General features: G+C 43.9%; 3 protein-coding genes across 3 annotated transcripts; 1 reads left to right on the top strand and 2 right to left on the bottom strand.

Moving 5' to 3' along the window:
• Positions 1–25: 25 nt before the first annotated feature.
• On the bottom strand, positions 26–9,337 carry O0I10_004033 (uncharacterized protein; the record flags this gene model as incomplete). The annotated part of the gene is made up of 24 exons (XM_058484099.1): positions 26–70; positions 133–579; positions 646–1,066; positions 1,130–1,200; positions 1,262–3,427; positions 3,494–3,521; positions 3,588–4,053; positions 4,108–4,337; positions 4,402–4,767; positions 4,824–4,891; positions 4,947–5,168; positions 5,230–5,517; positions 5,587–5,706; positions 5,777–6,748; positions 6,802–7,015; positions 7,074–7,189; positions 7,254–7,526; positions 7,590–7,814; positions 7,872–8,023; positions 8,096–8,147; positions 8,271–8,461; positions 8,530–8,602; positions 8,756–8,848; positions 9,290–9,337. The coding sequence occupies 24 exons, from the start codon at positions 9,335–9,337 to the stop codon at positions 26–28; spliced, it is 7,347 nt and encodes a 2,448-aa protein (XP_058345087.1).
• A 584-nt stretch (positions 9,338–9,921) lies between these two features.
• O0I10_004034 (uncharacterized protein) lies at positions 9,922–12,238 on the top strand (the record flags this gene model as incomplete). The annotated part of the gene is made up of 4 exons (XM_058484100.1): positions 9,922–10,771; positions 10,831–11,568; positions 11,629–11,783; positions 11,837–12,238. 4 exons carry the CDS (start codon positions 9,922–9,924, stop codon positions 12,236–12,238), a joined length of 2,145 nt encoding a protein of 714 aa, XP_058345088.1.
• Positions 12,239–12,365: 127 nt separating this feature from the next.
• Positions 12,366–13,069, bottom strand: O0I10_004035 (uncharacterized protein; the record flags this gene model as incomplete). Its single annotated transcript, XM_058484101.1, has 2 exons — positions 12,366–12,908; positions 12,974–13,069. The coding sequence occupies 2 exons, from the start codon at positions 13,067–13,069 to the stop codon at positions 12,366–12,368; spliced, it is 639 nt and encodes a 212-aa protein (XP_058345089.1).
• Positions 13,070–13,274: the final 205 nt, after the last annotated feature.

The following is a 13,274-nucleotide window of genomic DNA, read 5'->3' on the forward strand; positions in this document are numbered from 1 at the left end:
AGGAATGAATGGTTAGGAAAGGTCATCATTCAGTTAACTTGTGTCGTTTGATTGAATAGAAATCATCCGGCTAATAAAAGAAGGGGATGGGTTAGAAACGACAAAGGCTGCTGCTGCTGTCAATCTACTTACCATATCATAATCGAAATCTTGGCCATTGTCTTGATCAAATTGATCAAACGAACGCTTGTCACCCGTCATCATCGGCATATCCACTAATCCATATGCTGGTTGATGCTGAGGAACCATGGCCTCCTGTTGTTGTTCATGAGGCATCATCATTTCATGTCCTGACAAATCGGTGCCTGATGTTGGTGGTGGTGCTGCCAATACGGGTTGAGGTTGAGGTGGAGGAGGAGGAGGAGCTTCACTGATAGGCACTTGCTTCAATCCCTTTACAGCACACCACTTGTTGAACTCGGTTTCCAATGAACGTCCCATTTCAGATACGACATCGTCTGGCAAGTTGAAGGTGAAACAATTGATAAACACTTGTTGGACATCAGCCAAGAATGCATCCACATCTGGGTATTGACCACGGTTGAGTTTGTTGCGAATCGTACCGAAATCCATTGGGTGCTAGAATAAAAAAAACTCAATAAGGACATGTTTTTTGTTTCCATGGAAACACACAACACAAATTACCTTGATCACGTCAAAGTACGTAGGGACTTGCAATAACACAGGATCAACGGGAGCAGCAAATGCAAAGTACGATTGATGTTGACTGATCTTATCCAATACGTACTTGTACTTTCGTACTTCAGCCTTGGGACCCTCTGCTTTGCTGGATGATTGCTTTGAGCTACTGCTACCACCACTTCCTCCACCACCAGAAGATTTCGCCTTGGGTGCAGAGCCATTGGATGCATTCGAATGGGCTAAATTCTCCTCCATCTTTCGCAAACCAGGCACTTCCTTGTTAAAGATCTTTTCCAACACCTTGGCACTCTGTGACACTGGATGATCGAAACCATTGAACGTATAACAGTTGGTAAAGATCAATCGCATATCCGTCTCAAAGTCCTTCACAGTCTTGTATTCTCCCGATCTCAATTTCTTATCCCTATAGATATTAGAATTAGCCATGTGCGCAATTTTTCGTGAATTGGTTCATTCAACAACATACATTGTACCAAGATCCATAGGGTTCTTGATAATGAGTGGATAATGGGGAATATTCAAGGCAACGGCATCAACCTAAATAAATCACGTATGAGTCATTTACCTCATTCAACATGTCCACCAATATCCCACTTACCGGTTCCAAGAATGCAATGGCAGAAGCATTATTCATCAATTTGACAAGTAAAGACTGCAACTTGGATTGTAACGATGGATGAAGCTTGGCTGGAGCTGCGGGAGACGTGGGACTATTATTGCTGGTCGAAGGATGTTGCTGCTGCTGTTGTTGCTGAGCTGGAGCAGGTTGCTTTGTAGATTTGGATGGTGCTTTGGCAGGTGTCTTTGCTGATGCTTTCACCTTGCTGCTTGTACTTGGATGTGTCTTTGCAGGTGGTTTAGCAGCTGCTGCCGTGGTGGCTGTGGTTGTGGTCGTCGTTGCCGCTGTCGTAGAAGATGAAGAAGGAGCAGGGGAAGCGGATGTACGACGTTGATTGGCACTCGCACCTGAAGCGTTCTTGACACGTTGTCGCAACTCTTTGCCGATATTGCTGTTGTAGTACTTTTCCAATTTCTTGCCAAGCTCATACGCATAAGTGCCTGATTTGTTGTATGTGCAGCAATTGGAAAAGACTAATCGAATATCCGTATCGGCTTGTTGCAAGCTCGTGTACTTTCCCGATTCAAGCTTTTCAGAGATGGTACGTAAATCCATGGGTGTCTTGACTACCTTGGTATAATCCGGGAAAATATCCAAATCCACAGGCTCATTAAAGAACAAGGATGCCTCGTGTTGTCGTAACTTGGTAACCACTTTGCGCACAAGCTGGAACTCTTCACCTTGCAACATGTTGGGATCACCATATTCCCGACGCCATTCTTGATTAAATACAGCTTCCAATTCTTGAGCTTGTTGTCCAATCCACGATGCGATATCATTGAATCGATAACAATTCCAAAAGATTTGTCGAATATCTCGCTCAAACTCCCATATCGTCGAAAATTCTTCGCCTTCAAGATTACGACGCACCGAAGATAAATCCATGGGTCGTTTGATCACCTCGTAATACTGTGGGAGGTTCAACGCCTCAGCATCAACAGGCTCATAAAAGGCATTTGCTGATGGCATAGACCAAAGCTTTTTGATAATTCGATCACATATCCGCATGTTGTTATCATCCATACGCTCCTGGATGGCGGCTCGTGGCTTGGGTGATGATGTTGTTGTACCATTAGTTGTTGTTGCTGCTGCTGCTGTAGTAGTAGTAGTTGTAGTAGCTGCAGGGGATGGTGTTGGTTTGGTGACCTTTTTAGTCGACGGCTTTGTTTCAGTAGCTGTTTTAGTAGGTGTGGTGGCAGCTGGTTTGGGTGTTGTCTTGGCAGGTTGAGAAGATGATAGTGCGGTAGATGTTGACATAGTAGCATTTTTCTCAATGGATGCTGACGATGGTGTATGTGGTCTTGGTGAGTCGGCTGCCTGCTTCCTTAATGCACCAAAGCAATTGATCCACTCTTGATTATACACTTGCTCCAAATGTTTGCCTTCATTGTGTACGATCGTGTTGGGTTTGTTGTATGTAAAGCAATTGCTGAACATCAGCCGAACATCATCATCAAATTGCTCAGCATTCGCATATTGATTGGTCTTGAGCTTGGACTTGATGGTCCCCAAATCGATAGGCTTCTTGATCACATTGAAGTAATTGGGAATACCTTGCTTCTTTGGATCAACAGGTCGAAGGAATTCAAATGCATGCTTGTTCTCCATCGTCTTGGCCAAAACCAATGCACACTTTTCTCGATCATTCTTTGGTCGCTCAGGCTTCTTTTCAAGCATCTTGGGTGACACCGTCGCAGGTAGTTGAGTCGATGATGCATGAACAGGTGAAATGCTACTGGCAAGTGATTCAGGGCGTGGCTGTGCTGGTGAAGAGATAGGTGATATGGAGCTGGGCACTTGTCCTTCTGCAGCTGATGTTGGTTGGGTCTTCTTGGCAGGTGGTGATGGTGGTACAGCAGCAGATGCTTCAACTTTGGATGGGGCAGGAGATCCTTTGGATGGCTGTTGTTGTGTTGTAGCAGCAGCAGCTGCTGCTGCAGCAGCCTTTTCCTTTTCCATTCGCATCTTTTCCTGTAACTTGGCACGTGCGGTAGCGATTTCCTTTTCAAGAGCGGTCTCCAAGCTTTGGCCAGCATCGTAAACAGGTGTACCAGGTCCATTGTACGCAAAACAATTGCTCAACATCAACCGAATGTCATCCTCAAGCTCTTTGAATGTCTTGTAAACACCCGTTTCCAATTTGCTCTAGAAATATTTAATTAGCACCATTATCTTGCTTGAGACATCAACATGCTGCATGATTAAACATACCCTTACAGTACCAAGATCCATGGGTCGTCTAAATAATACAAAGATAGGTTAGCATGAAGACTCTATAAAAACATGAATCACAATGTGGACGTACTTGATAATTGTATAATAATTGGGAGCACCATCCAATTTCTCATCCACAGATTGCAAGAATGGAATAGCTGATGGATGACGCATGATCTTCAATAACACCCGCTTGCACATCTTGAAATCAGTCGATGTCATTCCCTCAGGACGTTTGGTAGTGATCTTTGGAATATTCAATCCAGGTGCCTTATCTCCTGAAGGACCAACAGCTTGTTGTTGTGGTGTTGCTGCTGGTGGTGTAGGTTGTGTGGACTCGTTGTTGGTAGGCACAATAGCTGGTTGTGATTTTGATGGAGGCGGTGCCGGAGTAGTGGGTGTTCCAACTGTTGTTGTAACTGAAGATGTAGCAATACCGGGCGATGAAGTAGCTGGCGAGGATGGACTAGAAAGAGCTGGAGAAGAAGAAATACTTGCGCGATCGGCTTTGGCAACTGCTGTAGATAATGCAGGCTTCTTCTCTGGTCGCACGCCATCTATAATAGAAAGGTCAACACATCTTGTATCCAAGAAATGATTAAAGTACTTACTTTCTTTCTCTTTTGGCGTAGAGGGTGTTTTGGATTTGTGAACCTTGGCTGGCTTTGAAACAGGAGGTGAGGGCGTGGGTGGTTCTGATAGCTCCTCTGGTATATCTTGTACAAGTGATGGCATACGGATTGTAACTTTGATCCCAACGTCAGCTGGCTTGTACATGTATTCACAGAATTGTAGCAGATGCTTGCGAACAGAGTGATCCAGCATCGAGTTTTCATCAGTGCTATTCAATTGACTTGCCATTAGTTTAGTTCAACAAGGAAAGCAATATGATTTTAGGTACTCACTTTAGCATCCTCCATATGGTATCTTGCAATTCCACATTCGATTCAAATTGCTTCCGAAGATTCTCAATATAAAGCTGCTCGGCAGGTTCCTTGGACTTTGAATGTCGTTTGTCATCGAGGATCACAGCACGACCTTCTTCTTCTGCAAACTCTTCAACAAAACGATTTTGCGGCAATTCGGATTTCAAACGCATAGCAGGGCCAAGCCAGGTGAGCATTGCACGTGCAACATAGTGCGATACATCGACACATGGATCATCCTTGATCACGTTCAATAGGTACTCCGTCAACTTGTTATCGTTCAAGCCGCAAAGCACGAATAAGCTGTCGAAAGCACAAAGTCGAATGCCAACAAAATTCCCATATCTAAACGATCGATGTAAGTATGAATTTTCCTCAACACCCATATACCCGTAACTCACCTTGTGTATTGCATAAAGAGCTTATAATTGGGCTCAAGCACGCCATTCAACATCATTTTTGTCAACGTCTAGTATATAGGTATTAGTGACACAAAGCACCTTTTCCCATCATTGGTAACACACCTTAATACAGCTGATAGTGACAATATTGTGATAAGTAGGGATCACGCAATCAAGTGTCCTGAATCGCTCAATCTCGGATACTGCTGCTGCTAAAAGCTGCTCATCTTGAACCGTTTCCACTGGCACCATGTCAACATCCATATCGTTCGTGTTCTCTTTGGCGGGAATGAAGGCGTCACCAACAGCGGATATAAGGGTAGCAATGTAGTAGCTATCGGAATACTAAAGAAGGAACATAATGTGTGAGATCCTAAACGAAACTAAATAAATGATCCCTTCTTACCTCATTGCCAATATTGTCATTGTACTTTAGCAGGTCTAATAACAATTGGCGTACTTGAACCGGTGTTCGACCATGGTTGTCGCGTACTTGTGAGAATGCAATGACCATGCCTTTTTGCACAAAGTAATCTGAAAAGTTGCTGAAATTGTTTGGCCTGGGTATCATTTGGGTGACAGGAACATCATCGTCAATTTCCATGGGTGAGTCTTGTTGGGGGAAGCAGTAACGCGACTGGAACATTTTGCATAATTGGTGTAACCCGACCCATTTCATTTCTTCACCACCACACTATAATTGTGTGTAACCTGTCAATAAACCTTGTTTCTCCCAAATACCGATCACCCATGATTTCTTTACCTTGGCCAATGCATAGGCAGCTTCCATCCGGATTTTGTAAAAGCATTTTGGATCAATCAAAGCACGAAGCAAGCTGGTTGCTGTCGGTAAGGATGGCATATTCCGAAGAGCCATAATCGCCTATCATCATCATTGCCACAACAATGAGGATTGCATTGTACCTCCATGTATGTAAAAGATTGAATCTTACCTCGTATTGTGCCACCACATCTCGATCCTTAGTCAATTCACCAGCCCACATATAATCAGGTTGTTGGAAATCAATCGTGCACAGCCATTCAAAGTCGGCATCAAGGCGGATCCAATCAAACATAGCACTAGCAGCACCACTGGTATCTTCTTCATCTTGACCCCATTCCACTACCTTCCACGATTGTCGTTGCTTGGGATCTTCAAATACGGGCATACCAAGACCAAGTGCAGGAATAATGCCGAGCACATTGGTTGTACCACCCTCACCATCTTCCTTGTCAGCGGCATCTTCTTCAGCTACAGCAGCGGCAGCAGCGGCTTGTTTGGCAAGGAAACGTTTGGTGTTACGACGAATACGCTTATACTTGGTGTTGAATTGAACCTCAAACTTGTGCTTGTTGGATTGAATGTCCAAAATATGCTCATAGGGTGTGCCGTCGGCTTCGTGGATACGCACTGTCAAGTTGCCGGTGAACAAAGGCGCGATCATGTCCTGATAGTCAATGGTGCCACCTTCAATATGCATATCGTTGGGAGACTTGGTTCGATTTTTGGTGCCTAAAAGCTGATGGTTGCTGTTTTCTTGTCGCATGTAAAACTCAACCACCATCTTTTTGCGATTAAAGTGGAATGAAAACGTAAACTTTGGACAACCGCTGCGATAGATCCACTGATCGGCAAACGTCTTGGTGTCAAAGCCGCTCACTTTGCGACATAATCGTAAGAAAAAGTGGGTGCTCAAAGCGTTCTGGACAAGTTCTCCACTGATAGCTGATACACGGATCTTCGGGATGACACGTGACATGCCAAGGGTGGCTCCCAATTTGCATATCCGCTTGTCGAGCATATAAAGAACCAAGGGTGCTTTCAATTCAATAAATTCAAGGTCGTCGGCATCGAGTGGTGACGGCAAGGCTGGATTATACAATGGCGGTCGATTCACATCAAGCTCACAACAAAGTTCCATATCCTATCAAATATCCATGAATATCCTATCCTATCCTCTTTCCCTTGATAACATACCCTTTTCATGCGTAGCCGGAATTCACTATTACCCAAATGTCGTTTGATAAAGAGAGCACCCATGAGGTTGGCAAGACCATAAATGAGCCAAGCGTCGGCCCATGACTTTTGTACAATGTGGATGCCAAACCATTGCCGTGCCAGTGCAAGACTAAGGACGCGTCGCGTTTGGTATGTCTGATCAATGATATCACCAGAATGTAATAACCGTGAACTACAAAAAGGTCGTTAATATTCATAAATCCTCTTTCCCCATCATTGAATGAGCGTACCTGCAGATGGCAAGTGAAGCGCTTGAACTAGTTTCACACCATACATCCTCAACAAAGACAAGCTTGTAGTCATGGAAAGGATAAGAGCCATATTCTTGAGGATAAAAATGCATTGCCTATCGTTTTTATTTGTGTCAGTAGTTGGATCATGGTACGTAAAAGAAACAAAAAGAAACTTACATGCATCAAGAACCCGCAGCTGACAGCCAATTCTTCTTCTCGTCCAGGAAGTCCAAAGGCGTATATATTTGACATCATGTTGATTTCGGCCATCAAGCTTTGTTGTTGACTTTCATCAAGATCAGTGCCTGTCAAGACCTCCTCTTGGAATTGTGCTGGGGTGAACTTAAGCATCTGGAAAGGACCCACTGCAAAGCCAATAAAAGGTGCAGCTGTTGGCGCCGACAAGTTGTAATGTACAATCTTTTTGGATGGATCCGTTGGATGGGCCACCTGAACAAACACATGTTACTTAATGGCGTATTCTCCCATAGATATCCTCGTAATTTCACATACCTGCTCCACAACTTCACCACTGCATACAACCACAGTAGGATATTCATCATCACCCATGTCACCATTTCCACTGCCATCGTAATCTCCAGCGAGTGCTCCCAGCTTATTCGGTACAATAAACTCCATATCCCAAGTACAGCGATCATGAATCCGGTCCATGCATGGCAACCAAGCACGCGTTGCTCCAGGCAGCGGTTGATTAATGGTATATAAGTGGTGGTAACGCTACATGTGTATGTTAGAAGAAGAAGATCGATTCAAATGGATCATGTATACACTCACGTAAGGTGCGACGACTTCATCGGGATCGACAAATATTAAACCATTCCGCGGATTTTCCAATTCGTAATCAATCCGAATCACCACTGGAGCAAAGGATGGTGTTGTTTGAGAGGTTGTTGTTGTGTTTTGCAATGGTGTGTCATCTGGCAAGTCTATAGGTGGATTATAAACGTTATAAGCATGATGGTTCCATACCATTCGATTCGATATCCAACACAACTTGCCTGATATTGAATACATGTCGCTTGAAATCATCCTTGCATCGGCATCAGATATCTAATGAATGGAATGGGGATTTCATTGTTATTCAATACCATGACCCACTTTCCTCATCCCACCCCCCTTTTCATTGTCGTTGATCTGCCAATGCATGCTCCCTTTTATAATATGCCGTCGTACCTGTTGAATGCATCCCTCGGGTATCCTCACAAGAAGCTCTCCTTCATCAGCCTCTCTCAAGGCATTAAGATATCGACTTTTGTAGACATGATGGTGTGCAACTGTGGTATTCTCGCCTAGCGTGAGTTCCGACACTGGATCCGAATAGCTATATTCTGCCGGATCGCCATTGACTTTGACACGTAGGATCTCTATAGTCGTAGGGTGGTTAGAGATATTATCCGTAGTAGTCTAGCTGTTGTCATTCAAGTAAACGTACTGCATTGCCGACTGTTGATCCGTACATTGGGCAACTTTTTTTGGAGCGGCTGGATGGTAAGCTCTGCAGAGCCCTATTCATTGTACACGTGAAAGAAAAGAGAGAGAGAGAGAGTATCAGTCGCATGTTGCTTTCATCGAGTTGCTATCACTATTGCAATGTCGTCGTTCTCGGTGGTGTATTGTATGGTATGGAGTGGTGTGTGTGGGTGGGCGATAGGCTGTACCTTTATAAAGCGCCTACTTGGATCAATGTCTAGCACGAACCGTTCATGACTTGTATAAAGAGCCAAACAAGAAAACAAGAACGCAATGTCAGTCTAAATGCCGTGATGGACGAGTGGAATAGACAAAGGATACTTATAATGTGAGTGTTTTCATCACAGTAGGCCACAACTGCGAGACGGGTTGGTGGTTGCAGCACTTAAGACTTGAAGTAAGGAAGCACCTCTCAATCCGCAAAGCTGAGTGACGTAAGCAATCAATCTCAGAGAGTAACCGTGCGCCTCCTCCCCTTCGCTTGTCCCACAAGCTGCATTGACTTGGCACCCTCCCATTGACCATCCTACTACTACAACTAGTACTATCACTCATACCATTCAATATACATGTATTTCAAGTATGCCTATGATACTCCAATAAATTGTTATACAATCGTTTTGCTATACCTTTGAAGACTCTTTTGGTATGCTTGACAACCTCATTCTTTATTTTCCCACCGTTTCTTTAACCACACAACTACCACGTGATCTTGTACTTACATTCGTCAACCTTTCTTTTGCCTTCTGCCGATCAGGAGTATACTTCATGGTCCAAATGGTACCAGTGCCCTCTTGGCGTTATTAAAGTAAATCACTTGAATTGATAATGGTGCTATCAGGTGTATGAAAAGTTGGCTCACGTCTTGGACAAATCGAGACTATGGCTACTCAACTCGCTGCTACCTCTTGTATCAACATCTGGAAGGCGGGAAGCTGTTCGTGATTATCAAGCATAACAATGCCCAACATGGATTACACACAAGAATTTGGAAGGAGGCATCAAGATAATACCAGGTTAATATTATGTTTTTTCATTGTAAGCTAAGAGCTATCAATTGAGTGAGGCAGTTTATTATGTATCAATGTAAATGTTATATGTCTATTCTTATGTTACAAGAAGCTTGTATACACCTTTATTAATGGTAGAGTGATGGGTTGTCAATGTTAATGGAAGACTACAGGTAAAACATGGCGAATGACGAGACGCGTTGTCGCGTGGTATCTAATGACTGCGCCCTGTGTGGCATTTTCAAGCGCGTATGCACGCGTACCTTAAATCTTCATTTCGGCGGAGAGGGCATGGAACAACACTCTTTCATCGACGTTGCACGCTGATATCAGGGAAATGAAGCATGGTCACCACTGCTCGAACAGCTAAAAGAACACAAGTGGCTAGCTCTCAGCAGAGGAATAAACGTCAACGCGATAACAGCACTACTCCTTCATTGACCTTGCAGCATTACTTTAAAAAGACATCGTCTTCCTCGCAACACGATAACAGCAGCACCCACAACACGCAACAACAAACTTCCTTTGAAAGCGATCTGGAACGTGCAATCGCCTTGTCATTGGCGGAATCGGCTTCAACATGCATAGCAACAAACGATATTGACGACCCAGCAGCATTGTCACTTCACCATGACGACGCAGGAACTGCGCACTTTCACGCTGATACGGCCATATCCGATGACATCGATTCACTTTTGGATAACAACATTGACAGCAATATAAAAAAAGAAGCAGATGATATGGAAGCCAACGTTGATATCAACATCGCCAAGGAAGCAGGAGATGATCCAGTTACGCCTATTGAAGACGACGTTGCTACGGGCATGAAGAATGAAAAAGCGACAAATGATACGTATCAGCAGTGCCCAGTATGTCAAGCTTCTATCAATGCCGAATCGATCGATACCATGAATGAGCACATCAATCGTTGTTTGGATGGAAGTTTGGTAAAGGAAGAGGTGCATAGCAACAGCAACAACGTCATGGCTACCAATGATGCGACAAAGAATGACACAAAGTCTTGGTTCCGAACCATGGAAAATGCCATCCGCGGTGTCCTCGGCCCAAAAGAAAACAGCAATACGATCAACAACCCAGCAACGAATCATTCATCCAACGACAAACCATCATCGTCATCATCATCAACAAAGGGCAAACAAAAGCGCACATGTCCATTTTACAAATGGGTAAAAGGTAAACAATGAAAAGTACGTTTCTTTGTGTTCAAAAAGCTAAATGATATGATTGAGCAGATACGACCCTTGTGGTGGATGCCTTTACGTATGGCAAGATTCCCGATTGCACAGGTTATTTCTTATCCCATTTCCACAGCGACCATTATGGTTACCTCGGCAAGAAATGGGCTCATGGCACCGTATATTGTTCACAAATCACAGCCAATCTTATCCAGCAGAGGTTGGGTGTCGGCCGTCGTTATGTGTGTGCGCTACCTATGAATGTCAAATACCCCTTGAGTGATACTATCAATGTCAGCCTCATCGATGCCAATCATTGTCCTGGTTCAGTTCTTTTTCTTTTCGAGATATTGCGACCGGATGGTGTTGTCGTGCGACATTTGCATACCGGTGATTTCCGTGCCACGCCCCAAATGTGCCTTCATCCTTTGATCCGCCAACCCATGAATCCACCCATTGATACGCTCTATCTCGACACAACCTATCTCGATGGTCGTTACATGTTTCCAATACAAGAGGACGTGGTCCGTGCAGCATGCGACATAGCTCATGAGCAATGTTTTCATCAACCCGTACAACAACAATTGCAGCTGAAACCTGCCACAACAACAACAACAAGCAAAAGTAGTGCCCTTGTGGGATGGCTTCAATCATCACAAAAGCCTAAGGTTGACCTCGTCACGGATGAATCAGAAGGCACATTGGCAGCAATGAAAATGACAAATGCACGACCCAAGTCCAAAGTCCTTGTAGTGGTTGGCACTTATACCATTGGCAAAGAAAGGGTGTTTTTCAGTAAGTTGGTAGTTGGGGGATATCAAAATAGACCACGTATTCATCCATGCTCTATATTAGACATCGCAAAGAGGCTTGGAAGCAAGATTTATGTAAATGAAAAGAAACGCAAGATCTTGGCATGTCAAGAGAACAAAGAGCTGGACTCCCTCTTGGTAACCGATCCACATCAAGCACAAGTACATGTACTGCCACTGGGAACTTTGAAGATTGATGTATGTATATATATTGTGTATGTCATTGTGTTCTTCCTCTAATGCATATATAGTTATTGGAGAACTATTTGAAGGGGATGCGACCTCATTTTACATCATTGATTGCTTTTCAACCAACGGCACAGACTTTTCGACCTTATGGCTCACCATCAATGGGGCCGCCATTATCAGAAATCATTGCTCAACCTCCCAACCGATCCATTGTATTGAAACCATTAAGAGCATCCACCGCCACAGTCAAGCTGTATCCTATACCCTATTCAGAGCACTCAAGCTTTCGCGAATTAGCAGCATTCATTGGAAGCTTAGAAATCCGACGCATCATCCCCACCGTCAATAACCGAGACGAGGCTTCCCGAGAACTCATGTTTGCTATATTAGATGGATGGCAACAAGACAAAAAGAAGGAACAACTAAATGGCATTGTGCCCTATCAAAGCGAACATTACTGGTAAAGGACGACATGATGATGCCCTCTCGTTTGTATTTATCATCCACCACCATTCCATATGTGTATAAATGTATTCACTCCCATCATCCTTTGAAATTAAAATACCATTTAATAAGTATTTGTGAGAACGTCTACCAAACATTTTGAACCACAGGGATTTCTGGAAGATTGTATGGATTCTTCAACTGGTATATCCACCATTCTGCGGTTGTTTCGATCGTCTCAACATCAATCGAGGTTTCAATTGGGTCGGATGATGATTTGGTGACATGATAAGTGATGGATACAGGTGTCAGTGAATCGAAATTGGCATGGTCACGGTAATCGATTTCAGAGGTGGCTCTTCTTCCATAAAGAGGAGGAGTAATTGTAAGGTTGCTTATGGGCTTGGCAATCTCCAAGTTCTTGTTGACGACTTTTGTGAGGTAGAGTTCAAGTAGGATATGAGGCTCCTCTGTTGTCGTTGTTGGTGTATCGTTGGGTATGGTGATGGCACGCCCCTTTGTTGATTTGGCGGCTTTGAATTTATCTTCTTCGTCCAATGGCATGGCAACGAAGCGTACACACAGCGTATCCGGATCCACGCTCACGTGATCTCCCAGTATCCGACGTTCTTGGCACACAATATCATGTTCCTCACCATTGGGCGTATCAATCTCACAAGTAACGTTAATCTACAATAGCCATCCGATAACATTAGTGAACGTGAAGATGTTGTTTATCTTTTGCTCTCACTTGCATATAGCTTCCACCCCTCATTTTGCACATGGCGCGTGATGCGATGGGTCAAGATGGGTGCGGACAAATGGGCATAGAATGTATTCAATCGTGCCATACAAAGAAGGTCTCGGTCAGTGGTATAGTCTAGTATCCTGTTAAGGATTTCATGTGGAAGAGTGGATAACTGAGTAGGTGATAGTAGGGTTGTCATTCGAAAGAAAGTAAAAGTAAAAGCCTAATCAAGGATACGCACAAGGGTTTTTGTCCTGGAGACCACATGATTATGCATTTCTGCTCTACCCATAGCTCTCCCTCTCAGT

Source organism: Lichtheimia ornata (assembly GCF_029851405.1).
Source record: "Lichtheimia ornata isolate CBS 291.66 chromosome Unknown scaffold00014, whole genome shotgun sequence".
In the NCBI taxonomy this organism is placed as follows: Eukaryota; Fungi; Mucoromycota; class Mucoromycetes; order Mucorales; family Lichtheimiaceae; genus Lichtheimia; species Lichtheimia ornata.